The sequence below is a fragment of the Cyanistes caeruleus genome, chromosome 2 (assembly GCF_971803275.1).
Source record: "Cyanistes caeruleus chromosome 2, bCyaCae1.hap1.1, whole genome shotgun sequence".
Taxonomy (NCBI): Eukaryota; Metazoa; Chordata; class Aves; order Passeriformes; family Paridae; genus Cyanistes; species Cyanistes caeruleus.
In genome coordinates, this window is record NC_141702.1 from 116100124 (window position 1) to 116127793 (window position 27670).

Sequence of the window (27670 nt, forward strand, 5' to 3'; positions counted from 1 at the left end):
ATATGGGGGCTTGGTGCAGTTAAACATCCAAAGATAGTCTGAACAGAAAGGCTTACAGTTTTTTGAGCTGGAGAGCTGCACGTCCTACTCTGGGAGAAGGCTCTGCTGTGGTGTCAAAGGAAAGGAGCCAATGGGAGGCTCTCATCCCATGGAATTAGACAGGAGCAGTTGCATGGGGGCTGTGCATGGGGAATATCGAGCTTTTGAGGACTAAGCAGGATGTCTGGTTCTATATAATGTGATGAGCTGTATTAAAATCTTGCTGCATATTTTTAAAAACTCTGGACTCAGTTGACAAAACAGATTTAGGATGCCATGTATATTGCTCAGTGTGTCAAAAAAAAGGAGATGACTTCTATTTAAAAGGCAAGGCAGGAATATCTCTACCCCTGAAACATTTTCAAATCTTGTCGTTGCATACGGTGTCTAGACTATTCCAGATATTAAGTCTTCCATTTGTCAGAAGTTATTTTAGTAAATCCCTAAGATTAAGTACTTTTTGGCAGTACTGGAGTGGTAACAAAGCAAGAGAAAGACATGGAAAGAAAATTCTCTTAGAAGCAGGAAAATTTGCCATCTTCTCTAACCTGAAGTGACTGATCCTTTTTCAGCTGGAACACCCCTGGCCCAGGGACAGATGGTTCAGCTGGAGTTTCCTTATGCTGGGGCAGTGTGGAAAGTGAAAAGACACCCTATACCTTCTAAATAACACATTCCAGAAACAAACAAAAATATAAACACTGCTGTATGTCTCTCATTTCTGACTTGAAAGACAAATGTGGGATGATTCTGACTTCCAAATGCTACTGCAAAATGATCCCAAGGGAGTAAAAATGCTTGGGCTGCTTGTCCACACAGACTAATACACACTTCTGTCATGGAAGGATTACCTCCACACAGCAAACTGAGAACTTCAGTTGGAGGTGGAGGATAAGAATGAGGGGAGATCAAGCCTCCTTTTCTTCCTGATGACAAGATTTGGAAAGTGGTGAAATCAAAATGGTCTCATCCAGGACATATTTTCACCTTAGGCACACAGTGCAGATACACTTTCATCAGGTCAACTGTTTTGAACTTGAGGATTAATGAAAAAGGGGCACAACATCATGCAATTAGGATTTATCTCTGGTTAAAAGTTAATTTTATTTGAGAAACAGCATATGTTTGAACACAGGGACTCTTCCCAGTTGATGAAAAGCCCTTACACTGTCACACTGTTGGGAAATTCCAGTGGTATTAGAGTAAATACAAAATTGGTTCAATGATTTTTCAATAAACTGATCCAATATAAGAATTAGCAGATTTTAAAGAAGTTTACACAAGCCTTAAATATCCTACTTGAAATCTGCCCAGAATTAACTTCCAGTATTTTTGATTCATGGTGTAAATTAAGTGCCTGAAAAAGCAGAGGACATATTTACATTGATTGATGCAGATTCTGACCGTGCAAGAGAAAGAAATGTGAAATCTGACTCATACAAGGAGCTCCTACAGTGACACAGGCAGCAGGGCTGTAGCTTTTGAGTAAGTGTGCCAATCCTGCTCTTTCTGACTAATATTCCACCATGGCACCTATAGATTTGCCAGTTAGAGCTCTTCTTTTTATGGAAAACTGATCCCCCCCAACCACATTAGAAGCTGAACAACTTTATCATCTCTACACTTGTACAATTTTGCCAAGCCAGGGACTCGAAGGGTTGCGGTTTCCTTGGATCATCAGTGCAGAATATTGACTGTAATGAGCTCTTTGCACTTGGGAGTTGCTATTTCCAGGAAAACGCCTGTGCCAGTCCATGCCCGCGAGGTGGCAGCCTGTGCGGGAGAAACCTGCAGGAAAAGAGGGGTTGTCCTGAACACCTTCCCCCTCCCCTGTGCAGGCAGCAGTGGCCTCTGCCCTGCAGCCCCGGGCAGCACCCTCTGCCCCAGGTTCAGGGGTTCGATAATGCCGAGCGCCCGCACATCAGCCAGGATCTGACGGGCAGGGAGCAGGCCAGACAAACGGACAAGCAGGAAATACCACCGAGAAACCAGGCGGGCTGGGATGATTTACAGGAATAGCGGAAAAGTTCCATCCCTGAAAACACAGCTGGAGGGGGATGCAATGAAAGAGACCCAGGAGGCTGATGGCCAAAAAATACTTTGTGCTGATGAGCAGCAAAAGAGCTGAGTTTGCAGTGCAATAAATGTACATGAGCACAGGAGGGTGCTGCTTTCTCTTAGCGAAAAGCAGCATCTCTCTTCCCTGCTCCGTGGGGCCATCAGTTTACAGGCCTCAGCAAGGCTTGTGTTTGTTCATCCTGGACAGAGCCCGTGGTGATGCTGCTGCTGAATAACCCCAGGTCGCTGCATAGTTCTAGAGTATAGTGACATTCAGGTGAAGGGCAGATTGTGCTTTGAGGTGATGACCAGCACAGCCAGGAGTCTGCTGGAAAAGCACCCAGGTCTGTCATCCTGAGAAGTGCTGGTACAGGGGAAGGTGTGGATAATTTTACTGTTATCCCTCTCTAGCTAAGGGTATAAATCAGAGACTGGGTGGTTGACATTCCCATTGCCCTTGTGTTCAGCTGTTCAAGGACAGCCCAGAAGGTGGCACATCATTTGCCAGTTGGTCCAGGCTGGAGGAGCCAAGACACCAATTTCTATTGGAAATAGCTCGGTGGAAATTACACTTCAATTTTGTACTGGGTATCATTTGCCTTTTCTTAGCAGTGTATCAGCTGGTAGTGGGGGCACAAGGATGGGTAAGGAAGTGCAGGAGAAGTGGTCTAAGAGAACAGATCAAATCAGATGAATGTGACAGAGAAGCCTGGTTTCCTTATTCACAAGTCTGAGTCGTCCTGTGTACAGGACAAGAATAATACATGCAGACACTGATGTACCCTCAAAAAAAAAAAGCAAAAAAAAAAAGCCCAAAGGATGGAAATATATTTTAGAGTTGGAGGGATGCAAGAGGAGCTGTATCATAGACAGCAGAGAGGCTTTGAACAGAAGAAACAGAGATACTGAAATTTGCTGCTAAACTCACTGGTGCAATTTGAGACCCACAGAGAGTGACTTGAGACAGCAGCTACCACTCACCCACTTGCCTCTGGTCCTAAACCTCACTTACATTATGCAAAAGGAATTAATCAATAGGTCTGGTTTCCTCCTGGAAAGCCCAGGGAAAGGAAGGTTTGGCTTTTCTGACACAGTTCCATCTCCAGCTGCCAGAAGCACTGTCCAGCCTAACATCTTTGAACAACTGCATGGGGTTACCTCCTTGGCCCTGTACTGGGACAGCACAGACAGCCAGGTTCTGGGTTCAGAGGGGGAGTACATGGCTGGCAGGGCCAGCTCTTTGAGGATAACAGGATGGAAATGTTATTGTTTAGGGCAGTTTCTGAGCCCTTTTCCCTGCCTCCTCACATTGTCCTACATTTATGAAAACATACAGGCCCTTTATTTCAGAAGCTGGTGTTTTCCTAAACCCCTGAGCTGAGCAGTTTCCCTGACTTGGGAGTTTTACCTCCCCTAACAGCTGCATCCCTGATAAGAAATTGCAACTGCATCATTACAGAAATATGGGGGCTCTGTTTTCCAGCCCAGGCAGTGTGCAGATCATTTGGACTGGCATCTTCCCAAGCACAGTGTTCTGAAATGTCACTCTGCTCCTGGGTGAAGCTTGGCTTCTCCCCAGCTTATCTTCTCCTTTGGCTTGCAGCATCTGTGCATCTTGCCCTCATTTCTTGGCATGCAGGTGCCTGAAGGTGTAGAAGACAGTGCTCTTGTTAATGCTGGGAAAATGAAAATAGATGTATTTTAAATCCTAAAGGGATTTTGCCAGGGTACTTCTTGCCATCATGCAAAAGCCCACTTTTTGAATGGACCCCCAAATGTAAGGGAGATGCTTTGGAACAGCACAGGGAATGTTCAAGGCCTCCTGAAAGGGCTCCAGCTGCTTAGAGTCACTCTAAAGTGGGTCATTGCTAATGCTCCTCACAGGGAGCATAACTCAAAGTCTCAAAGCATAACTTTAAGCCTTTGGATTTGGAACTTTGGGTTTAAGGTTTTAATGGTAAACTTTGCATATGGGTTTTGGCCATTCTCTTCCTCTGCTGCTGTTGCATTTCCTTTTTAATTTTAGCAGATTTCCAAGGGTGCCAGACAATCAGGGAAGAGGAATTGACTCAAATTCAGACAATGGGCCACAGAGCAGCCCTATTCCGTGATGGTGTTTCCACCTCCAACCAGCTTCCTTTTGAGCAGAGCCCACTGGTGTTCCTCTGGCAGTGGACAGCGATGGCCACGGTTGTATTTCAGACCACTGAGAACCAAAGCCATTCCTGAAGCATTGGGAACATTTGGAGGCTAAGTTCTTATCTGGGTTTCTACAGAATATGCTGTTTCTGAAAGCTCTGTGTCACATGGAGCCTGGTAAATAATGAATGCCAGGATGCATAGCTAAGTGTTGGCATACCAAAGGAGCTGCGTTCTGAGCAGCAGCTTCTCAGCCTGGCAGCAGCAGGACAGAGTTTACCTAAATTTGCTCAGCTGTTCTTGGTGGTTTTTTTTCTTTAAGTTGATAATAGCTTTTCCTTTTCTGTCATTAAATAGCTTCTGATAAGAATTTATTTTCCCAAGGGAAACAGGAAAGACTTGGAAATCTCTGGAAAAAGGAGTAAAAAAAACTACCACAAATCATAATTGTGTATTCCACTTTCTAAAGCATTTCATTTCCCCTCCTGAACTGTGATTTGACATCTAGAGGAAAGGGGGGGGGCAAAACCTGATTAAACCAGGCTCAAGTTTGGGCAATGCAGCCTCAGACCCAACATTTGTCCCAGGTCCTGCAAAGTTTTAATCCCAGGCATGGAAGAAATCAAAATCAGTTCTTTACTCTGTTGTGGCCATACCAGGAGGGAAAAGCAAATCCTTGACAAAGGTCAACAGAGACCCAAAGGCAGCTCGTGGAGCTGGCCTTGTGCAGCTCTGTCCTGATTAAAACACTCAGGGAGTGGCTTAATGTTACATCACAGAGTTTTGGCAGCACTGACATGGGCAAAGCACTACTGCTCTGCCCTGTTCTCCCTGTTCCCTCCTCACAAGCCCTTATCTTTCTGTCTGTGTCGTCTGATTATGATCAAGGTGGTTCTGGCCCCTCCAGAGCCTGCTTGTCCCTCAGCATGATTCCTTGGTGTCCTTAAATAGGCTGGAGCTCATAGCAAACACACAGGAATTAAACAGCAGCAGGGAACTCAGTATCTGCTTAAATATTCTGATTACAGGTGTATTTAAAGGTGCTAAATTTCTGAAGCCAAAAGGCATTCATAATGTTCATTAAGTTAATCATGTGTCACAGTTTCTTGTGCGAAGAGATGGAGGAAAAACCCCAGCTTAATATTGCACAACAGGATTTTTAAGATGTGCTGGTCTCAATTCCATTTATATTTTGCTGTTCCATAAAATTGTGTTTTAGGAATAGATTTATACTAGGCCAGTTCTTTGGAGTTTCTGATTGCCACTTTTTTTTTTTTTTTTCCCCAGTAAGTGTATTTCTATAAAAATGTAGCCATTTGTAAGCAACCAATGTATTCAATAACATTTCCCTCTGTGGTACATTTTTTCTAGAAATCCTGAAATGAGAAACTCTGAAATGGCAGCACACTGAGAGCGCTGTCTCCATTTGATTTCCTTCTAGCCTGAATTTTCAGAACAGTTACATTTGGGTTTCAGTTATACCCTACACTGGCTGATGAATATTAAACAAGGTCTACAGACATTTCTTGGGTTTGCTTTTACAGCCCCTGCTTGCACAGAGATATATCTTTTTTGATGGTGCCCTTCTTGGTGCCCTCTATCCCACTATTTTATTGTTCCCAGGTTGTTCTGAGAGACAAATGACAGTATGAGAAAGGAGGAGAATGATTACATTTTGCAGGGAAATTATACAGAGTAGAAAATCAATAGTTAGATGCTCCCCAGGACTGTCTAAAACTTCTTTGAAGAATAATTAGCTTGCAAGAGAGCTCTGGTAGCTGGAATTCCTCCCCAATTCTGTATGCATAAGATAAATTTAGTCTGGAATAAGCAGTGTGCTTTGAGGTCTCTTTGCTGATCTGGGAAAATGATTCATGTGGAGAGAATGTTAAGAAATTAGATAGAAGAGGTGTGGAAGAAAACCTGACTGACCACATCCATCCTGGGCTTGGAAGGGAGGAACAAGCAGCAACAGAAAGAAGGAAAACCCAGCAGAGCAAAACTGATGGGAGTTAGGGGCTGGGACTCAGCACCTGATGATCCATTGACTCTGTTCCAATGACAATTATCCATTGGACTGGCAGAGCTGAGGAATTACCAGTGGGGAGGGCAGTCCAGCTCACTCCACTGCTGTAAGTGGTTCATTTGCTTCAGCAGCATGAGATCAAGGGCTGTGTTTAAGCAAACTGCCCTAGGCAGGGATCAGGAGGGGTTGGAGGGGACAATGGGGAGCAGCAGAGGAGTCTGGGAGAGCTCTGTTGCTGTGTGCTGGTCCTTTGACCATTTTCAATGTGCTGTTTCCTTCTGGGATGTTGCTTGAGGTAATCCTGAAGTCAGGAGATTTAAGAGCTCTGTTGATTTGAGCTGCTCTGGACAGAGCTGGCCTGGGAGTGAGATCAGTCTTGCTCTCCAGAGCTGTCAGTACTCTCTCTTTCAGAAGCATAAAAACACCCTTGGAATGCACAGAAAGCTGCTGCAAGAGGTGTCAATAGCAGTTCATGACAGATTAAGTGACATCTAATCAATTCATTATCTCCCTTAAAGGAAGAACTAATAAGGCTGAAGAATGTGCTGGAGGCATAATGTAATAGGTATTATGGGAGATTTAAGAGAGATTTAACAAAACAAGAGAATGAAGCAGCAGGAGAAGTCACCATAGTGGAGATGATCACAGAGCATTGGAGAATGATCTCCTAGGACCAGTGAAAAATCAATGTTTAGTATGTCTTGCTATTTCCATTCTTAAAGCTGTAAGCATTGTATGAAAATACATCTCTGTTTTGTTTGGGTTTAGTGTGTTGGGTTTTTTTGTTTGTTTTTTTATATGAATCTATTCTTAGGAACCAGAAAAACATCCAAGCACATGTGTAGCAATAAGCATGTGACTCAACCACTCTACAGCCGCAGATGTCTCTCCCTCTTAATTAAATATGGGCTAAAGTGGTCTGTTGGAGCAAAGCCCAGTAGTGCAGGTTTGAGCTGTAGGTCCAAAAGTGGTGCTAACAAGCAGGTCTAGAATTACAGACCTGCCAGCTTACCTTTAGTTCCTGGAAAAACACTGGAACAAATAACCAAACTATTGGAGAGCACCTAAAAGAAATTGAGGGGATGAGTAACAGGCAGCAAAATTTTTTTTTGTGACACGAGACTCAAAGATTTAAGTTCTGAAGCTGCTTCACATGTGCCTTTATAATGATGATATGGCTGAAAATATTTGGATGCAAAACTGGTTGAAAAATTGATAGGGATGTGTTTTAGGGGGTGGTTATTTTGTCTTTCATGGGATGGCTGAGGCAAGAGGGAGAATGCAGTTTAAACTTGCAGCTGGCAACACTTTGGAAAAGCTGTGAGCACACTGGGCAGGCTTAGAATTCAGTTTGAAGCTTGCAGGTGGAGAGGTGGTAAAAAACCCACCAAAATCATCTTGCCATGCAGCTGAAACAGTGCATTGTCCCTCTGCTGAAACAGATTTATGTATTGCAATAAACTCTCCATATAGGTTATTCTGTAGTTAGGACAGGTTGGGGACCAACAGCTACATGTGTAGGTGACTTATCAATAAGGATGAAAGATTTTGATGGCTCACAAGCGGATCATCAATAAACAACACCGTGCTGTTACGGAAAAGGCACATTAAGTGAGTGAGCAGGACTGTTCCCCCTGTGGAAAGTGCAATAATCCAGCAAGCAGGAGCATTTGCTTTTGCCTAGGGTACTTCAAAGTTGAGCTGGACTGGGTTGAGTATGAAAAGGCTCAGGAAGACTGATCCAAGGTCTAAAAGGCTTGATTTGCTAGGGAAGATGGTGGGGGTTTCATTCTCAGGAGAGAGAGGCTGAGGGGAAGACTATTTCTCCCCAAAACACTGTCAGCTGCTATGAAGGAAAAAGGCAATAATTTGGTCTTCCTGACCCTGGCAGTTAAGACAAGAATCTTTGGGCTAAATTGCTTCCGGGGAAAATCAGGGCACTTTATTTTTAGTAACTAATCTGATTCTAAGGGAGTGTGAAGGACTGGAACAGATTTCCTGGGAGAGCTCTGTGACTCTTTCAAAATAAGCTAGACCCTGTCAGGAATGGCCTTTGCATGTTCTCCCCTACCCAGACCAGAGGACTAAATAATCTCTGGAAATCCATTCTAGACCTCTGTTTCTATTGGGGCTGATTTACACTAATCTGCCAGCATAAATCCAGGCTGACTTAACTAAATCTGAGCCAGTAATATCATCTCAATGGAAAGGGAATCTTGTTTTCTCAGCAGTACAACTCTAGTTATCCAGAGGTTTTCCATCTTGGAAGCATTGAATGTGTAAGTGTAACTTTCTAGGGTAACAAGTATTAAATGTGTGAGTACAGAGAAGAACAGGGTAGGAGGGTGCATGAAGCAAGGAGTAAATCACAATATCTAACTTAAAACTCATTTCATAATTAGTGTGTGAAGTACAAGTTGTTGATTTTGTTCCACTTTGCCTGAGCCCCTCAGTGATGGTTTTGGAGGCTGATAGAGAGCAGTAATGTAGAACAGGTTTCTGGCAGCTCTCCAAGCAGCAGCAGTAGTACTACAAATAGGGAATAACCAAGGTAACTGTATTTTTTGCTTGACTTCTGAACTTGCTTTATAAACAAGCTCCCAGGAAAGCAGTTTCACTGAATTCTCCTCATTAGGAAAACTGACTAATTGGTGGGACAACCAATGTCTAATTGGCTTGATCTCGGTTTCCTAAACCCAAGCTCTTGAAAATGTGAAGATTTCTTTAACAGAAATGCTCAAGTTCAAATGCTGTGGGATGATTGGTCAGCAGCATTATCCAAAGCCTGTCTGGAGCAGTGGATTAGAACTCCAGACCCCTTGACTTTCTCTTTTCCCCAGGTCATACTCTGTAATGCTCCTATCAGTTTCACTGTCCTGTCTGTAGGGGTGGACAGGTTCTCACATCCACTGGAAAAGAGGCAGAGGAGTGGGAGATCCCTTCTGAAACAAGAATTCAGCCATAGCAGTGGGTATTTAAGGTTTTGATCAGTGTTTGAGGTTTGTTCTGCTGGTCCTAGGCAAGAGAGGATTGTTATTTAACTTCTCCTTGGACGCATGGAGCTTTTCCCGTATCGCTGCGTTATCAATATTTGCATCTGTTTGAACGTATTTGTGCAGTGACGATCTTGGCGCTCCAGGGAGGAATGGTATTTCAGGCTTTGCCTTGGGCACGAGCTGACCTGTGACACAGTGCAGTGCTAAGTGCATCCAAGTGGCACAATAGAAACTTGTGAGTTGTCCCTTATTAAAAAAAAATATTTAAAAGGCCAAAATAACTACCCATGAGACATTGTTTCTTGCAGTTGTGGTTTTTCATGCTTCTCGGAGCTGATACAACAGCATTGCCCATACTCATTTTTGCTATTTATTTTCATCCCTAGGGAATGCCAAAATAAATTAGACACATTATAGCAAACTAATCTTGTGACTTCATGATTTCCGAGTTCCTGTACTCTGGGACCCAGGCTGCTCGGACAGATGCTGCCTGTGGCAGTCACAGTTTCAATGCAGTGTCTGCTCACAGATGAGCAGCTATAAATGGCACAACTTCCCTCTCCTGAGGTTGTGGGGACAGGCATTTGGATGGAGGAGTGCCCCCCTCTTCGAGCTTTGCAGTGGAGAAAGCTGTTCCTCAGGGAAATCTGCCATTTGTAGAGATTATTTCCCCTCTTGCCTTGCACTTGTCAATTTGGAGATTGTCTCAGCTTATTTCAAAGTCAGTTTTAAGGCTTTTAAATGAGCTTTATACTGATACACCAATATGATGTTTATATATGCTTTTGGCTCTATCTGTTTAGAGAGATGAAAGCAAAAGTTAACACAAACTCTCTTTCTCTGTCTACCTAAAATCAAGGTAAAGGATTGTAAAGAAGGCCTGTGGCTCCTTAGAACACATGTTGTGTCCTGTGGTATGACACCAGTAACATCCCCTGATTGACATGGCACAAATTGCAGATACAACTGCTCTAGTAAAAAACTCAGCAAAGCCTGCGTGGCACCACCAGCCTCACTGCAGTGACCTCCATGGGCCTGGTGCTGTCCCACCCTGGGACCAGTTCTGCCTCATCCTGCTGTGTCTCTTGCCTTCCTATCTTTTGCATCTCTTCACTACCTCACCGATGAACTCTCAGCTCAGGGGCTGCTGCTGAGTTGTTCCTCCAAGGAAAAACTGTGTGACAAGCACAGGATCCAGATGTGTGTGATCTGCAAAGCCTTGGAAGTGTTGGGCTGTCTCCAGTGCAGGTGAGAAGCACGTGTGGCTCCTCCTGCAAGTCTGGTGCAAGCAGAGCCTTGGAGCACAGCACACATACGATCATTCTGCTCATATTGAGCAAGTCCCACCTGTCCCAAGACCTGTCACATCCACATTGTGTGTCTGGAGTATCCAGCACAGCCAGGACACACCAAGGCATGGTCACTTGTGCATGGCTGAATTTTAGACACAGAAAATCTCAGTCCTGCCTTTTCCTTTGTTGCAGAAGTGAGCAGTAGAAATGCAGGTGGTACTAACCATGGCTTAAGAGTGTTGAGCTAATTATAGAGAAACTTGAGCATGGCAAGCACGTCAGAGGGTTCTGTATGTTTATATTGATTAAACTATTAACAAGAATAGCAAATCCCATTACACTAATCATTATTTTGCTTCCCTGCCTTCTCCTCCTTCTTTGTCCTTTCCTGAATACAATAAACATATGAAGGGAAGTTTCTCACCTCAGGCTGTCTGAAATACCTCCCAATATCCAGTGTGGAGGTGGCTAATACCTGCTCTGGCTTCAGTGGAGCTGTTCCTGTGTCTGACCCCTGCTCAGGGGAGGATAGTTAGGAGAAAAATGTTCCCAAAAATAGAGGGATATTGTTACTAAGGGAGTGATAGTGCTGGAGAGTCTTTAATCCAAGGGGATCCTCTCTTAGTATCTTTTGACAGGCATGCAGACATCTATAAAGGAATAATATTGGCTTGTAGATTAGTTATTAACATAATTTAAAGTGGTAAAAGGATGTGTTCATGTAACCAGCTTCCCTCTGGTTCTCTATCACCACTAACATTTCAGTTCTGTTGGGAAATAATTTTACAGTATTTCCCAGGAAAATCTGTTCTATTTGAAGTCAAATTCTGCACTTTCTTAAAAAGGTTCAAAAAATGGAAGTATTGCAGTTAAGACTGAGGTGAAAGAACAGGTCTTGGATGATCAGTTCTTTCTGTTCTGAGTTGCAAGATATGGAATTTTGGTGCTAAAGCTATTTTTCTTTTAGCAGACTTTTATAGCCCAATTACATTTTTATTAAATGGATCCAAGTGATCTATTGAAAAACATGTTGGAATTGTTGGGTTTTTTTTCTGAAAACATTCATCAAGACTTGGAATACTTTCAGGATTTTCTAAATCTCTAATTTTAATGGCTGTATGCTTAGGGAAATGTGTCTAAAAAGACATTGCCAGAATATTTTGGCCAGGTTTTTAGGCTTGAAAAGCCAGTTGCTTTCATTTTTTTGTGTTATACATTAGTGATGAAACATTCAACGCTATTTAAGGAATTCAAATCCCTCATTCCCACTCAAATTAAAAGCATCTGGGCATTCAGATCCCTTAGTCATCTTCAGCAGTCTATAACTTCAGTGTTAGTTCGATATAACTAATATGTGTTAAACATACTTTTAAGTGCAGTTATAATTTATCTCATGGTGGTATTGCCTCACAGTCATAATTTTATGTTTGCACACAGTAGTTCCCTGTATCCCAATGGACTGGAAAGCTTTATAAACAAATGTAGACCATTTCCAAGTCCTAGGGCCAGCAAAACTTCCACTGAGGTCTTCAGGAGCTTTGCTCACATAATGTCTCTAATAATGTCTCTAATTCAGACCATGAATACAACAGTGTACACAAGCAGGCAGCATCCTTTGCTTGAATGTCACTTTGGGAGAGAAGCAGTAGCTATGCAGCAGCCCACACATGTCCCCTGCCATATTTTGGAGGAGAAAATAACAGTTATCAGCTGAAATTGTACAGGGTTATGTGCACAGAATGGGATTTTACACTGAGAGAATTGACAGAGCAGGATTCTGACTAAACATTTCCTGGGATGTTCTGCAGAATATATGGGTTTGGCATTATTCATGTAACTGGTTATTTGCCAAATGTGTAAAGACTAAAATCTCAAGCTTTTAATTCAGGAATTTTCTGCTTTAGCATGTTCTCTCTCAGTGCTTTGATGTTACAGAATTAAAATGTTTGTTTTCAGTCTGATTTGATATTAAGCTGGTTTAATGTCTTACACAAGCTGTTTTGAAAGCTTTCCTTTTCCTCCCTGGATCCAGCTCCCTGGGAGGGTGACATCTCTTATCATCAGTCAGGCAGTTCTGAGTTGTGGCTTTAGATAATAAAATCCAAGCCCTAGCATTTTGCTTCCCAGCAGAGTTCTTCCTTTATTTCCTTTCACCTCAGATGTTTTTTCCTCTGTGCATATCCCAGTGTGCACAGTACAGCATTGTAATGAACAGCCCAAAATTTCAGTGTCTTGGTGTTCTCTTCCTTACAGATTAGACTTACAAGGAAGTTGCACACCTGTGTCATGGTTCTGAAGGTGTTTTCTGTCTTCATCCACATTTTTTTGTTGTCTTGCAACTGAAGTCACTGCTCATAATCCTCTGCTGCCAGGAGTTTGTCACTTCTGATCCCAGCTATGCTCCTTTTTTTCATTGTGGTGTGACAGTGCTAATGTGTAGTGCTCTGTGGGTTTCCTTCCTGGCTGAAAGACAGCAGGAGAGTTTCAGCTCTTCAGTGCTGTTTGCTCATTTCCCTGAGTTCATTCCTGCTGCTGTTTGGCTGTATGTGCTGCCTCAGCCCAGCTGCTGCAGCGGCCACTGGTGACACAGGGCAGGGGCAAACAGGCTGTATCCCCCTCTGTGTTCCATGCAGCATCCAGAGCCTGCTCAGTGGGCCCTGATCCAACACTCAGAAAGGTTAAAGATGCTACTGAGAACCAGAAACCTGCAGCAGTGTTAGATGGAGAGCCAGGGACTCTCTCCCCTTTAGCAAGAAAAGATCAGACCGCCCAGTGAAGACACTGGCAGGTCATCTCATCAACAGTCTGGCCTTTTATTTTCTGTTTTTAATTTTTTTTTCTGTTTTCTCTCCTGTCCTAAAGCCTGGAATCATAGGGTGCCCTGGGTGTTCCCTTTCAAGCAGGGATGTTGGGGAACACCATTTCAATTGCTCTTCCAGCCATGTGCTGGAGTAAATGGAATTCAAGGGCCTTCAGAACATGTAGCAGTGAGAGTACAGGAACTGGAGGCAGATAGTCCAGCAATAAACAAGATACAGGATATTTTGGGGTTTTCCCCTTTAAGAGCAATTATTGTACATATTAAAATCCAGTGAGCTGCTGGAGAGCAGTTAATGCTCTGCCTCAGTGTTGGAGACTGAGCCAGCTGGTCTTGTGTTTGCTACTGGTTTGAATGTACTGCTGTACCCTGGTCTGGACTCCTCAGGGCCACACTGAGGCAGAAAGGCAGCATCCTTGAGGTGTCAGAGTGCTGCAGGAGGCTGCTCCTGGGTGTTCTCCCAGCCCTCTCCCCACCACCTGGGTCCCCCTTCCCTGTCCCAGCAGGGGTAAGGGAGGTGCTGGTTACCTCTGGCAGGTAACTGAGCCCTGAGTGCTGCCTCACCTGTCAGTTTTTGGACTTCAGCAGAGGCAAGAGCAGCTGTGGGCTTCTCTTCAGGAAACTCAAGACACAGGTCAGTGGGTGAAAGAGGATTGAGACACACAGAGCTGCAAATAGAAAAGTGACACTGTTTAAACCACTAACCCAATAGCAAAAGATGACGTTTATGTATAAAAAGAAACCCCAAAACCAAACTTTGTTAGCACAGCCTCGATGGGCTTTGGATTCCCAGAGTGAACACCCTAGAGGTACTGCTCCCTGTACCATTCCTGCCACTGCTCTCTGCACCAGGGCTGTGGGGAAGGGGCTGCTCACAGGCTGAGCTCCCTCCACACAGCGCAAATGTGCCCCCCAAACATGACCTGAGTCATGGAAGCCAGCAGCAGGAGGTTTAGCAGTGAGCATCAGTGCTGCACCTCCCAGTGCTGGCTGCCTGGGATCCAGAGAGGGGTTGTGGGGAGTAAGGATGGGGGGAGAACCAGGCAGTTGGGAGAGAGATTTCTGGATTGTTTACATCATCTTTCTGGGATATATTCCACATCTAATCCCTACCACTTGGGAAAGGAGGAGATGTCTATTTTTTCCTTCAATTTCATAAAGGAGTATTTAGCTGCCTGCTCTTTTAATTTTTGTTACTGCTCTTTTCCTAAGTGCATTGGGACCCCAGGGCCAGAACCTGCCTGTGTTGTGGAGACCCTTACAAGCCCAAAGAACACCTTCCAGTGGTGGCAGTCTCACAGAGGACATTTCACACACAGCTAAAACTAAAGGTTATTGTTTGCAGTTTATAATTGAATAAGTAACTACAAATGAATGTGGCATGTTTTAATTAGAGGGTTATTTCTAATCAGGAAGTCTTCCTACAAGCAACTAGCCCTGACAACACAGTTCTTCCAAGTGAATGCTAAAACAGCAGTATTTTCCATGGGAAGAGCAAGCCAGGAGAATTTCTGCCATCTGATAAAGGCCCAGTGCTGCCAGTTACTGAATTCCATTTTGCTTATGGGAGCCATGAGGTTTTATTTTCTGTGTCAGGAGGAAGGAATGCAGCTGGTCCCTGGAACAGTGGGAGCTTTGCAGAGCTGATTTTGCACATCTTGGCTCTGTCCTACCCAGGTAGTCTTGTTTAAAAGACCAATCTGAGAGCAACATTTATCCAGAATATTAGCTAAAACCTTTAAACCCACATTTTAAGCTCTCTGTGACCTGGTGAGAAGTGGCCACAAACAAGGGCTTTGCTTTTGAAATTTTGGAAAGAATGTTAAGGAAAAAAACCCCTTTATTGAGTGCAACATTATAAAGACATTTTCCCCTCATCTAGACATTGTCAGAAAATGCAATATGTTCAGCTGTACCTGTCTGCAATAAGCAGTTCCTGCGTGGAGCCTTGAAAGTTTTCTTCCCCTCACAGGAGATTTTTCTCTCAGGTACCCCACGTGTGTCTGGTGCCCCTTCATCCCATATCAGGATCGACGGCTTCCTCATCTTCCCGTACATGCCTGCCAAATCAACAGGACATGAGCTAAGTTAACTCACCCAGCTCATTCTTGAATCACATGGTGATGTTTCTCCAAAGACATAACAGGTATAGATGAAATCTTGCCACTTGCAGCTCATTCTAATTAAAAACCTGAAGGTAATGAGCTCAATAGCAGCCATCCATGCTGGGAAGGAGGGGGCCATAGTTTGCAAGAGTCACAGCATTAGAAACAGAGCTGGTTCAAATGTAGTTATTCCTCTCTGTGTCCACTAAAATGTGTTATTACATATTCCCCTGGAATTTCAAATCTTTATTTTTTTATCAGTTCCTTGAAGTTCTTTCTATGAAAGTTTTGTGTTTCCATCGGTTATATGAATAGATTATCCAGAATAAACAAGAGAAAGCTGTGTTCTATGAACAACCTAATGCACTTCAAATAGTTCAGCAACCTGCTGGAAAGTCAGATTACTTGCAGAAGGTCAAATCAATTTTATGATCAGACAAATGTTAGAAAATTGCTTTTCTTAGAAGCAAAGCAAGGGCAGTATTTTCCAAGAAATATGTTTGAGGAAAAATCAAATTACACTTATTAGAAACCATCACTGAATGAGACCTGTTCTCTTTAAGGCTCTTATGCCCTTTGTAATGCCAAGCCATTACATCCAAATATCACATGGGGGCATATCCAGGTACAGAAGTTTTTTACTCTGTAGAAAAAATGAATCAGAACTGGGGCATTTCTGTCTGAATAATCTTTGAAAGGGGATTTTTATCTGCTTGGGTAACTTCAAAAGAGAGTGCCAAGGGGCTCTGACCCATAAGAATGCAGTGTCTGCTTAGGAGTCATGTTTCTCTAATACCTGGTGGCTGCTCCAGATTGTCTCCAGACAGTGCATCCATGGGAGAGGGGAAAGGCTGGGTGCTGTTGGAGGAGACAGTGACTTCCTGCTTGAGGAAAGAAATGCCCTGCCTGGCCTTGGTGAGAGAGAGCCAGAATAATGCCTCCTTAATGTTCTAGCAAGAGCCCAAGAAAAGCTCCAGGTGACTTTTTTCTGGCCAAGAATTGTCCTTCTCAGCACTTTGCCTCTCTGCTTCTCAGAAAACAGAGCTAGGAGTCAAAGTCTCCTTTTACCTGCTGCCATGGCTGAGTTGCAGAGTCAATGCATCGACCTGTTTTGCATCAGTATCCACATGACTGACGCAGACAGACATGATCTGTGCCCTGGAGCTGGTGGCTTGAATAAAAATCTGCTGGAGAGGTCTGAAGAGAGGGATACAGAGAGCAAATGGATGACAGGAGCATTCCTCCTGTCACCTCTGTTTCCAGCATCCAAACATTTGGGGACTTTGCTTCTTTTGTATTATTATAGACTCTTCTCTCTTTTTTTTTTTTTTTTTAATGTTGTAACTTATTCTCATCTTTCTGCCTGTATTTTTATTTTCTGGACCTTATATAAATAACACTGGAGTCTGCTGTTCTTGAATGGATGGATAAGAAGGACCTGGTTCCTCCCTTTGCAGTTTAATACCTGGTAAATTAGTTAATGTTATGTGTATGGTTATGGGAAATGCTCGGGAATTTTCCATCAGTGTGTTTATTCATTGGAAAATGTGCCCTCCATAATTTAAAACAGGATGGAAATTCAAATCCCTAATGAGGACTAAAAGCTTTCCTGATTATGTTCAAGTCTTGAGTAGCAAAAAAAGAGAGAAAATGCATTTTTAGTATATTTAATATGAAACCACAAAGGTGGCTGAAGGGAAGGAGAGGAAGGCAAGCAACCTGAAAGGAGTTTTAGCTTTAGATTGGTGACATCTCAGTAAATTTAATAATGGCCACTTGAAATGGGAGTGGGGAAACAAGGCTGTAATGAAGGTCAGGCACCTGGACATACAGGAAAAGAGCGCTTCAAATCCAGAACAGGATTAGAAAAATCAAAAACTTTCTGGCTACTAAATTTTGGCTCTGCTCTAAGGTTTAAATGGACTTCTGTGGTGTTTATGTTTCTACATTGAGGGCAAGGCAGAATGGAATTTAAATGCCAACACTTGGATCTAGAGGGGAAAGCCAGTAAGAGAAGCAGCCAGGTGTTGTGCAAGATAGACACATACAGGTGTAAATGTCTGGATTAACCCCTGGGAATGGTTCTCTGGTGAGAAATGTTTTTATGGGAGGAAATATGAATGCTATTCATTATTGAAAATAACTATTTGTTGTGCCTCAGTCTGTTGGTTTAAAAAGTTACATTCAGTCAGGGGTTAGAAATGAATGCTGCCTGGCAGGGTAATTTCATATCAGACAGCTCATAGATTTCAAGCTATTTGACCAAACCAGAGCAGTGAAAACTAAAGAATAAATGTAGTTCTAGAAACCAGGGAAAAGCACCCAAGAACAGAAGGAAAGTACTCCTTTTCTTTTTCTCTTTTTTTTTTCTTTTTTTGACAAAACAATCAGAACAAATTATTTGACTAATGATAATGAAGCATCAGGTCTAAAATGTTTTCACCACGTGCATTTTTAATCCAATAGATGTGAAAAAAACCAAGTTTATTTTTAACCCTCTGGTGGCAGATGGTTGCCTGTCCTAAACTTATGCCATATTTTTGAAGTCAGTATTACTAAGTCAGCCTACCAAGGGGTGAAATTCAGCTCTGTGTTGGGATTTTTAAGAGCTTTAGTGCCACGGGCTATATCTGCCAGACTCGTCCCCTCAGGACCACCCCAGAAAAGCAGAGGAACAGTGTAGTGCCAAAGCAAAGCTCCAGGGGCTGAGCTGACCACGGACCTGGCCAACTTCTCTGTCCTGCTGCAAGGAGAACTCTGTACAAGAGTTTCCTCTTGCCTCCCTTTTCCTACCAAAAATGCCACACAGTCTTTCTGTGTTACCTTGGAGTTTGCAGCCTACGTGTTGGGAAAACAGTTTGTTAAATGGGAAATATGAAAAGAGTAGATTTAAAATAAATAATCTACTCAGATGTTGTGTAATCACAAAGATAATTTATTTGTATCAGGGAAGTATTTAATTATCATATACAGAAGTGTTCAATTTTTATACATGTTCAGTTTTACCATATAATCCAAATTAAGTCTCTGAGCATATGTGCTAGAACTGTTCAGCAGGTTTCTGTCTCCAAACATTGTAATATGGGAAAGCAGAGCTGCAGAAATGTTTTCTCTCACTTGATTCCCTTTCCCTGTTAAAACTGACCTCTTGAAAAAGTCCTTTCCAGAAGGACTGAAGTAAGGGGTGGAATAAAAACATCCAGGGGCACACACACTTTGACAAACTGCATTGTTTGAAAATTCTTTGGGCTTCACTACTGGTATCTTTCCAAAATATTTTCTGGTCAGAAGCTGCCCAGCTCTGGTTAATGGAAGACTGATGAAATGATAAGCTCTTTCCTGGGAAGTTTTTAGTTAGTGTAAGGGTTATGTTACACCTGTGGTTATTTCCAATGACTTCCATAATCAGAGATTAGCTTAGCATCATGCATAAATGATAAATAAATAGCTTCCCAGATCATTTGGGTTTATTTTACTTTGCATCTCCAATCCTGCCACTGCAGTTTCATGAAAAGGTGTTGATCACTCATATAAAGAATGACATATCATAAATATAGATATCTTTCTGGCAATCTCTAAAAATACTCTTCAGTCTTGTGTGGTTTAATGATTGATGCAGTTTGGAAATAAAACTCTTGTCTAGGGGTTGTTGTAAGATAAACTTATGGTTTAGGACTAAAATTCACATGAGCTAAGCGGGGGCAGTGTGAGGAGTGTTCTGTTTAGGATGCTAAAAATGGCTTCTGGCAGAATTTAGGAGCCAGTGTAAAATAAGTATCCAACTGCCTGGGCTTTGTTTGGTTTGTTTTTGAGAACTGATCCACTTCTGTTCCTGTCTGTAAACAGAAGGTTTGGAAGAAAGATAAAAAATGTCTTGGCAGTGCATGGCTCTTTCACCTCCTTCTCTTTCCATATTGTACTCATGGCTGGCATTGGTGGTGAGCATGGCAACGTGTTCTGAATGCACCCAAATAAAAAACCCTCCTTTTAACGTAGGGCAGACCAACAGGCATTTTTAATTATTGCTTAAAGATCTTGGTTTTCAAGCAGTGATCCTCTGGCCACCAACAAAAAACCAAAGCTTTGGGATGGAGGTTTTGAGCCCAAATGGGCTCTGCCCACAGGCAATGAGTGAGGGATGGGGACAGAAGAGAAGTGTTGCTGCAGCTTTTCTGGATTGTGTAGCACTTTAATCAGGAGGTTCTATGTGGCTGTCCCGGGTGCTCGGTGCTTGGAGGAGAAGTTGTCTGTCAAAAAAAGAGAATTACAAAACCACTTTAAGGAAGTGAAAATTGGCCTCCCATAAAATGTCCAGAGGAACTGGATTCAGGGCTTCATTTGGAAAAAGAAAAAGACACATTGACTCTAGGTGATGCATAGATTCCTATTTTTAAAAAGAAGCTTTGACTGGGGAACTCCCCTTCATCTTAAAATAAGTAACTCATCCCAGCCTATAGTTTTAGAATGAGATCTATTTTTTCTCTCTGGGTTTCATAGCCCTGATTCTGCTGTATCAAAGTGCTTCTCTCGTTTTGATAAATCCCCAAGAGACAGCAAGGCAATATAATTGCAAGCCAGTTTTTCAAAAACTGGATAACCCCCATTAAAGACACAAAAACATAGCTGCAAAAGTTATTCATTTCACTCGTAAGTCCAAACATGGTCATTTACAGCTTGGAAAATGGGCTGATTTATCCAAGGTGGCCTGCAGTTTTTGTAGCTGAGTGAAGTTAAATAATGCAGTACTCTTTAAAATTGCATGAGTATATGATTTTGTTTGCTTTATTCATTCCTACTCCCTTGTAGTTTATTGCAGTCAATGATTATTGCATCTGTTCAATCCATCTCTGCAGTTGCGGGAACGGCTGCTCATGCCATGCACTAAGCTAGACTGTTCCAAAAGAAAGCTGAACTTTCTCTCTGCTGTGAGTGTAGGAATGACTGGATGGCCTTGCCTTTATCCTAAGGAAAGCACAGCATGGAAAGTAAGGGTTACCTTCTAACAACATAACCTGATCAACCACACAGGCATCCTTAGAAACAAAAGTTTCTACAGTGTGGTCACCACACATGGCAGCAGTTCCAATGTCTCTGTCTCCTGTTCAGGCTCACTGTAGGGTCTTCTTTTCTGGATCTCTGTCCCAAGAGTGTCTTCCTGGACTAAACTGTACAGCAAACTAAAGTCTGGGAATGCTGAATGAGAGGTGTGAGGCAAGGGGAAGTACCTGGAGAGCATCTACCACTGCTACCTGCTGCACAGCAGAACTGCAAAAGCAGCCTGACCTTTGGAAGAGGTGGAGACTGTCCAAGGAGCCACGGGGCTGCTGGAAACCTCAACAACTCAGTCTCTGTATAGCTCTGCCAACCTCTCAGTGCACAGCCCTGAGCAATCCACTGCAGCTATGGACACCCCTCCTTGCCCAGGATTAGCTGTACCTTCACAGGCTGGTGTGACTGCCCTCACAGCTCTGCTCAAAGAGATTTCATCAGTGTCCCACGGTGCACAGAAGAAAGTAATGAGCTGGATTAACACGACTTAACACACCCATTTAAACTGATCAAATGATAAGGTGATCTTGCCTGCGCTAACTTAGGGAGAGGTCATGAGAGCCACTTTGCCAGCAGCAACATGGAGAGGAGGACAGATGGCCAAGGATGACAGTCCAATATCTCCCACTGGCCTAGCTGTCTGCATTGAGGCAGCTCTTCTCAGGCCCTTTGGAGCCTGCAGAACAAGGCTTGGAAACATGCATTTGCTACAGGTGTGAAAAAACATGGTGAAGTGTGGTGATGGCAGAATATTTCAGATATAGGTCCCAACATTATTTAGGAATTGATATTATTAATTTGCATCAGTTCTTTCTCTGCTTGTGTAAAAGTTACTGCCCTTTCTATTTCAGAAACAGGGATAGAGGGAGGGGGGTGGGTAAGTACCAAAGAATCCAGCAGTTGTCAGGTCTTATCTGAGATTCAGATACAAGAAACTAAATCCTGACCCAATGAAAACCAACAGAACTCTAGTAAGCAACTTCAGCAAAGCAGAGATCTGAATGAACAGAGGAAGACTGTCCAGGGTGAGGCATTGCTCACATCAAGGATCATCTCTCCTGTGGGAGCCTGAGGAATTACAGAGGCTGCTTCATCCCTGGAACTGTTCAGGGCCAGGCTGGATGAGGCTTTGAGCAACCAGGTCTAGTGGAAGGCGTCCCTCCCCGTGGCATTGGGGTTGGACCTAGATGGCCTCTAAGGCCCCTCCCAACCCAAACAATTGTGTGATCCTCTGGCACAGTCAGTGCTGGTTTTGCTTAGCCCTGTGACTTGTATGTGATCAGGTGAACCCTGAGGTATTGTGACAGCAGAGGCTCCAGCAGTTAACCAGACGAGCACTTTGGTTGTCTGAACACTTTTTGAGTCAGGTCAGGTTGCTGTCTGTTGGGTCTTGCCTCCCACTACATTTTTTCCTCCTTGCCCTACTCCACCCTCCCTGCAGTCAATCCTGAAAACTGTGAAGCAATTGCCATCATTTCCAGGCAACCTGCCCAAAGAGCAACACGGCGCAGCAGTTTCTCAAGCAGCTCGATCCCAGAGGACTTGGACATGATGCCAAGAGCTCTTGCAATATCTGATAGTACAAGCTCAGCTACTGGAGGTGAGCAATAAAACTCCTTCTCTCATCTTTTTCCCTCTGTCTCTTTGACCTCTTGGTCACAGAGAAAGTTTCAATATCTGATCTAAAGGCACCAAATGCTAAAAGCCAGAAGAAACAAAGGCTTTTTATGAACCAAGTTAAGCTATCACACAGCAAAGGAAGAATTTGGAAGGCGGCTGACTTGCACTTCTCTGTGTCTTTGTTACATTCTCCTTAGGCCTGGTAGCATCTTATTCATTTGTACAGTCACTGCAAAATAAATGTACTAGCTTTCCTGAAAATTTGGGTTGCTGGGCCTGTACTAGATTGAAAGCCAGATGATTTTAGCTGTTACAAGTATTTTAATTCTAGAAGGAACCATGACTAGGGGATTCTGTCTTCACTGTGTTACTCTGAAAGGCGTTTAGGATGAATTTCAAAAGATTTGATTATATAGAACAAGTATCATTTTATTTACCATATCAAAGATGCAACCATAAAAAAGTCCTATGGGGACAAGTAATTAAAAAAAAAGAAGACCAAAACCCATAAAAATTAGCAAAGGTTCATTTCTTTAGAAGCTAAAAATTGCATACTCGAAGTGCATGAGAAGTTTTTAAATGGAGAAGATGGTGTAATGCTTCTGCCCTACAGGATTAACTCTTCTCCTGCCCAGGAGAAGGATCTCTCTCAGATCCTGCTGACCAAACTGCATGTGGGAACCCACTAATGCAGGCTTTTGATTTGGTTTAAATTCTTTCATTATCAGTCAGTTGGTGGTGAGTGTTCATGTTCACCTATGCCAAAAATATCACAGTAAATTTTGCAAAATGAATATCAGCACTCACTTGAAACTGTTAACAAAGAAACCCAAGGAAAAAAAAAATAGGTTTTTCTTTCTCTTTTTATTTTTCTTTTATTTTTCTTTTTTTTCCCCCTCCCAACATACTGCTTTGATCTGCCATGCAATTGGGTCAGCACTTGGGAAATACATTTCCACATCTGTGATGTGAATACTATGCAGGAGATCCTAAAAGTAAAACCTCATGGATCCTACAACAGATCACCCTGTCAAAACAACAAGACACCCGCAAAAGCCTTTAACTAGCACGGGGACCAAAGTAGTCCAGAACCAAAAAAGACAGGTATCACTGTGCCAAATCAGAACAGCACAGGCCCACAGAAATCACCAGCTCCCACAGATCATTACTGGTTAAGAAAGCCTCTGTTCTTCATTTCCAGAACACAATTATGCTGATACTCAGCTTGGAGAGCTTTTAGGCCTTGTCCACACTAGAAGGTTTTACCAGAGTAATTTTCCTAGGGTAAATGAGCCTAAATTCTCAAGCAGGCAGCCGAGCACTCAGTCTGAAACCCACTGCTGGTGTGCAGGGAGCCATTTCTGGAGCCTGCAGGCAGGCAGTGAATAGGGGGATGTATTCTGGGCCATGCAGAGTTGCACAGGCACTGCTGGTCTACTGGGTGCTTCTGAGGAGAAGAGCAACGTGAGAGAACTGTGTCCTGAATAGCTGCAGCCAGCAGCAGGTGCTGGCTAGGGTTCCCTACCACCCCTCCAAGGGTGTCTGCAGTACAGGAGGCTTCATGGTGCGTGCTCTGACTTCCAAAATGTCCTTCCTCTGCAGGGCCTGGGAGCACAGAGACAACTTTCAGTGCTGGGCAGCAGTAGCAAGGGTCTTACTTGTCCTGGGGGAGATGTGGATGCTCTCTGAGATCTCAGCTCGGTGTGAGTGAGCAGAGATGCTGCCCTCGGAAACCCCAAAAGGAGCCTCGGAGGGACCACAGAAAGAAGAGCATGGAGGAGAGGGATGAAGAAGCTGGAGAAGGAAGGCAGCAGTATGCAGAAGCAGAGAGATCTTTGCAGCTCAGTGGGCTCTTAGGGAGGTTCACAGTGGAGGAGAGGGGTTGGCCTCTTCCCTTGTAACCCCATAGCCCTGAGGGCAATGAGGGTACAGCCCTGATGGCTGAGGCTGAATTCTCCATCACTCCCAAGTGATGTGAAATTATGGCTGTGGGGATACAGATCCCTGGATCCCAGGGGTTACTCAGCAGGGCAGAAGCCAGTCTTCCCACTGGCACCCTTCACCTAGGAAGGACAGGGGAGGTTCTCCAGCAGTGCTTACATCCATCCCCTCAGTAGGACACTTGCCCCGTGCTTGTTCCAGATGAGCTCTGCAGGCTGCTTATGGCCCTGTGTTCCCACAGAAACGGTGGCAGTGTGCTTCAGAGACCCTGTCCCAACCTGCCACACAAAGCTCTGACCTGACTCTTATGAATCCCATAGCAGCCAAGGAGTCAAGAGGGAGCTCAGTTGGGTTCCTTTTTATTCTGGAAGAGGTTAAAAATCAGACACACCTCAGGTCACTGTCTGGGCTTTGTTCCCCCTTGTTCATTTCTGTGTTTTCTTCTCAGAGCAAGTCCAGCCCTCTGTGCCTTGATAGGACCTTCTCCCCCTCCTTCCTTGGCCTACCTTGCCTTCCTTCAGGGACTGGGGTCTGCTGGGGCCCTTCACAGCCACCAAAGCAGGCTCTTTCCCCTGGAAAAAGCAAAATTTTTGTTTTGCACAACAAAATGCAATGCAGTTAGAGTGTTATTGCCATTTGCTAAAGCATTCCTGCCTTCCTCCTTTGCTGAACTACAATCTCACAATCTTATGCATTTTAATTTCTGCAATCCACAAGTTTGCCCTAAAAGTTACCTTTCAGGGATAAGTGGCTTTCTATGAAGGTTTTCACTGTCTTCTGATACTCATCTTCAGTCAGATGGAGCTGGGCTACCTCCTTGTTCGATGAGCACTCTTCTGTCACTGTCCTCGCCTCTTGAGCAGACCATTGTGCAGCAGACACCCCGAAACCTGCTTTATCCAGGTTCCTTGCAAACATCCTCCCAATGGAACTGTTGGACACAAGAATTACAATTGCTCTCCTTTTCACATCAACATTCCTCTCCACGGTGCCAAAGGAGAAGATGATAACGCAGCAGGTCAGAAACGCGATGGAAACGCACGCGAAGGCATAAAAGAGGCAGGAAAGGGTCATGGCGAGCACTAAGTCTGTGGCCAGCAGGAAGAAATGCTGCAAGAGGAAAATCATTGTTAGGAGGATTAGCTTCTGCCTCCTCACTCTCAAGCGAGCCGAGGAATCTGCCAGGAGTCACCGCGTGCGCCACGCTGTTATAAAGCCAGGAGCCTTGCGAAATGTGCGGAGGCAAGGCAAAGCCCCGTGGGGGGATGAATCATTTTCTGGGATAGAGCAACAATAGGGATTTTCAAGCCACGTACGTTTTCAGGCAAAAGCAGTTTGTCTTGGCTTTGCTGTGCACTTGGATGCTCTGCTGGGCTGAAATGTAAGGATTTGTTTTGTAAGGCCATTTCGTCATGTGTCGTCTTTGGGGCCAGTGATGTATATAGGTTATTTGGAAGCAGACAGTTTTAAGGGATTTCTTCAAAGGGCGTGTGCGTAGCACTGGGAAACCATGAAATTGAAATAATCCCCCATATCTGTTTGGCACTCTGAGGCTCTTAAATTTGGAACTCTCCTACTGCTGTAATGCAGGTGGTTTCAGAGAGTCTGGGCAAGGACCCAAGTGGGCACAGGAGTGGGAGCCCTTCCCTGTTGTGCTGTAAAACAAACCACCCTGGGAGCGCTGTGCTGCTGGGCTCTAGGAACTGTGCCAGTCCAGGGAGGGTCAGAGACAAGAAACAAGCTGGGTGCTGGAGAAAGAGGGTTTTTTTTAATGACAACAGAGATTTAAGGAAGGGTCCTGCCGTTTCTTAGGCAGGCAGAGCAGTGCCATGGCACAGGGTGTAGTTATCTCTGCTTGCAGGGCACAGAGCAGGGCTCCCTGCTACTGCTGTAGCCTCTGCAGAACTGGGGGGAGCCCAGTAAACTTGTGAGTGAGGCCAGCAAAGGTGAACGCTGCATCAAAACTCAGATGACCTCCAGCAGAGGGTCGGGAGGGATGCTGCCAGCTCTTCTTGTGCTTTCTCACTGAGGCTGCAGGCAAAGCCTTTCTGTCCATTCTTGGTCACAGTGCAGGTGCTGCTGATCACCACTAAACCCTTGGCATCAGAATCTGCTCTTTAAATACTATTTTTTTTATTATTTATTTTTGGTATGGGCCCATGTAAAGGGACCCCCTTAAGAAGGTGTGGTTGTGTTGCAGGTGGGAGTTGTGTTCATTCCCTGTTCCAGCTGGAAAGGCACTGGGAGCGTGGGACTGGCTGTCAGCACGACCCACACACGTTTTACTGGTCCTTCTCGCTCATCCTCCGTGCAAACGTGCAGATCCCATCGTGTGGATCAGTAGTGATGTGCTATCACAGCCATCCAGCTCCAGGTGCTTTTGGGATGTTGTTGCTGTCAGCTGCACCCCAAAACCACACAGTGCACCCCACCCAGCATGTGTACAAACATGCAGATCATTCTTTGGCGTGGACAAGGGGATGTAACATCCAATTTGATTTCCAGTGGCTCAGCAGCAGCAAGAGGCAGCAGGGCTGTGTGGATTTGGGGGACTTATTTTACTCACCAAGAGCTTTTACAAATCTTTAAGCCCTTCTTGCTAGAAGACTGGGCAGGACATGGCCTGCAAAAAATCTGTGGTGGAAGAGGACTACCTGCACTGCTTATTTAGCAGAAAGAGGTATCATTCCTATTCCTGGCACAGGAGCCATGACTGTAAACGCCTGTGCTCAGTTCTTACTGGGCTGGGAAAGCACATGAGTCCCTCCCCACTGGTGAGGACAGCACAGCCCTGGCCCTGCTGCCACGCTTGGCAGGGAGAGTGAGTGGCAAACTGAGTTGCTGTGGCTGCCATGCCTCAGGGGGACACTGGCCCTCCCCAGCCATGGATGAGCAGGAATGGGTTGCCCTGGTTGGGCTGGTGTGTCTCACCAGCTTGAGCAGGGCAAGCTCCTGTCTCCTGTCTGCAGGCTGATGAGGCTGTACCTGCCAGGCTTTGAATAGGCAGCCTGAGTCTCCTGTATCCTTGCAGTCCTGGCCAAAAAAGGTCACGGTCCTTTTTGCTGCCAGAAAGGAAGAACTCAAGGCACTGCCTCTGTAAACAATGAGTTTGAACACCCTGCTTGTTAGGTGTGCTGACAGAGCGTGAAAAGCCTTCACGCTCCTCTAAACACTGGAGACTAAAGGTCAGCCCAGAAGGCAGGAGAAGGGGAGTGGAGGCACTGGCCCCAGCCTTCCCTCGCTGGCCTCGGGTGTGTGGCTTTTGCCTCTCGGTGAGGCCAGCTGGAATTTATTTCCTCACTGCACTTCCATGGTGATCGAGTTGGGGAAGTGTGTTTCTGTGTGGGGTGCAGGGAAGGCCGACGTTTCACGTCAGATTTAGGGTCATTTTTTATAGGAAAAAAAAAAAAAATTGTTCGAGTCCTTGAGCTTTTGGCTAAAAAAGAAAGAAATAGTTTACAAAACTTACCTTTTTCTAGTAAATGCCATTTATCATGAATACAGTGACGCCACCTGTTGGCCGACAGTGGGGCTGCAGCAGCGGGGGCTGGCAAAACTCGCTCCTCTCCCCTCCTCATTTTGGGTGA

At 44.3% G+C, this 27670-nt stretch overlaps 2 protein-coding genes across 47 annotated transcripts in view; one reads left to right on the forward strand and one right to left on the reverse strand.

Annotated features, from left to right (window-relative positions):
* PAK5 (p21 (RAC1) activated kinase 5) overlaps window positions 1-27670 on the forward strand; it is a 315373-nt gene that overhangs the window by 176877 nt on the left and 110826 nt on the right. For 4 of the 44 annotated variants that reach the window (XM_086872947.1, XM_086872860.1, XM_086872940.1 and 1 more), the window contains one exon: window positions 15357-15514. The exons of the other annotated variants lie outside the window; for them this stretch is intronic. The gene's annotated coding sequence lies outside the window, so the exon portion shown is untranslated. The remainder of the gene's footprint in view (window positions 1-15356; window positions 15515-27670) is intronic. 44 annotated transcript variants of the gene reach the window in all.
* On the reverse strand, window positions 1127-27489 carry LOC111926465 (uncharacterized). 3 transcript variants are annotated; one of them, XM_023923140.2, is made up of 4 exons: window positions 24818-27489; window positions 15285-15428; window positions 13933-14036; window positions 1127-1827 (listed from the first exon to the last, which is right to left on the reverse strand). In XM_023923140.2, exons 1-3 carry the CDS (start codon window positions 25209-25211, stop codon window positions 13936-13938), a joined length of 639 nt encoding a protein of 212 aa, XP_023778908.1. In that variant the 5' UTR covers window positions 25212-27489; the 3' UTR covers window positions 1127-1827; window positions 13933-13935. The 3 variants fall into 3 exon arrangements, with proteins under 3 accessions (XP_023778908.1, XP_086729458.1, XP_086729474.1); XM_086873332.1 differs by lacking the exon at window positions 1127-1827 and adding an exon at window positions 9616-13013; XM_086873348.1 differs by lacking the exon at window positions 1127-1827 and adding an exon at window positions 12871-13009.

What these genes read in the sequence shown, in the direction of transcription:
- LOC111926465 (XM_023923140.2), bottom strand. Translation starts at nt 25,211, where the DNA reads ATGATTTTCCTCTTGCAGCATTTCTTCCTGCTGGCCACAGACTTAGTG. An exon ending in AAGCCACTTATCCCTGAAAG is followed by an intron (nt 15,429 to 24,817) that starts GTAACTTTTAGG and finishes TTGATTTGGCAG; the next exon opens with GCATGTACGGGAAGATGAGG. An exon ending in GAACTGCTTATTGCAGACAG is followed by an intron (nt 14,037 to 15,284) that starts GTACAGCTGAAC and finishes TTCTATTTGCAG; the next exon opens with CTCTGTGTGTCTCAATCCTC.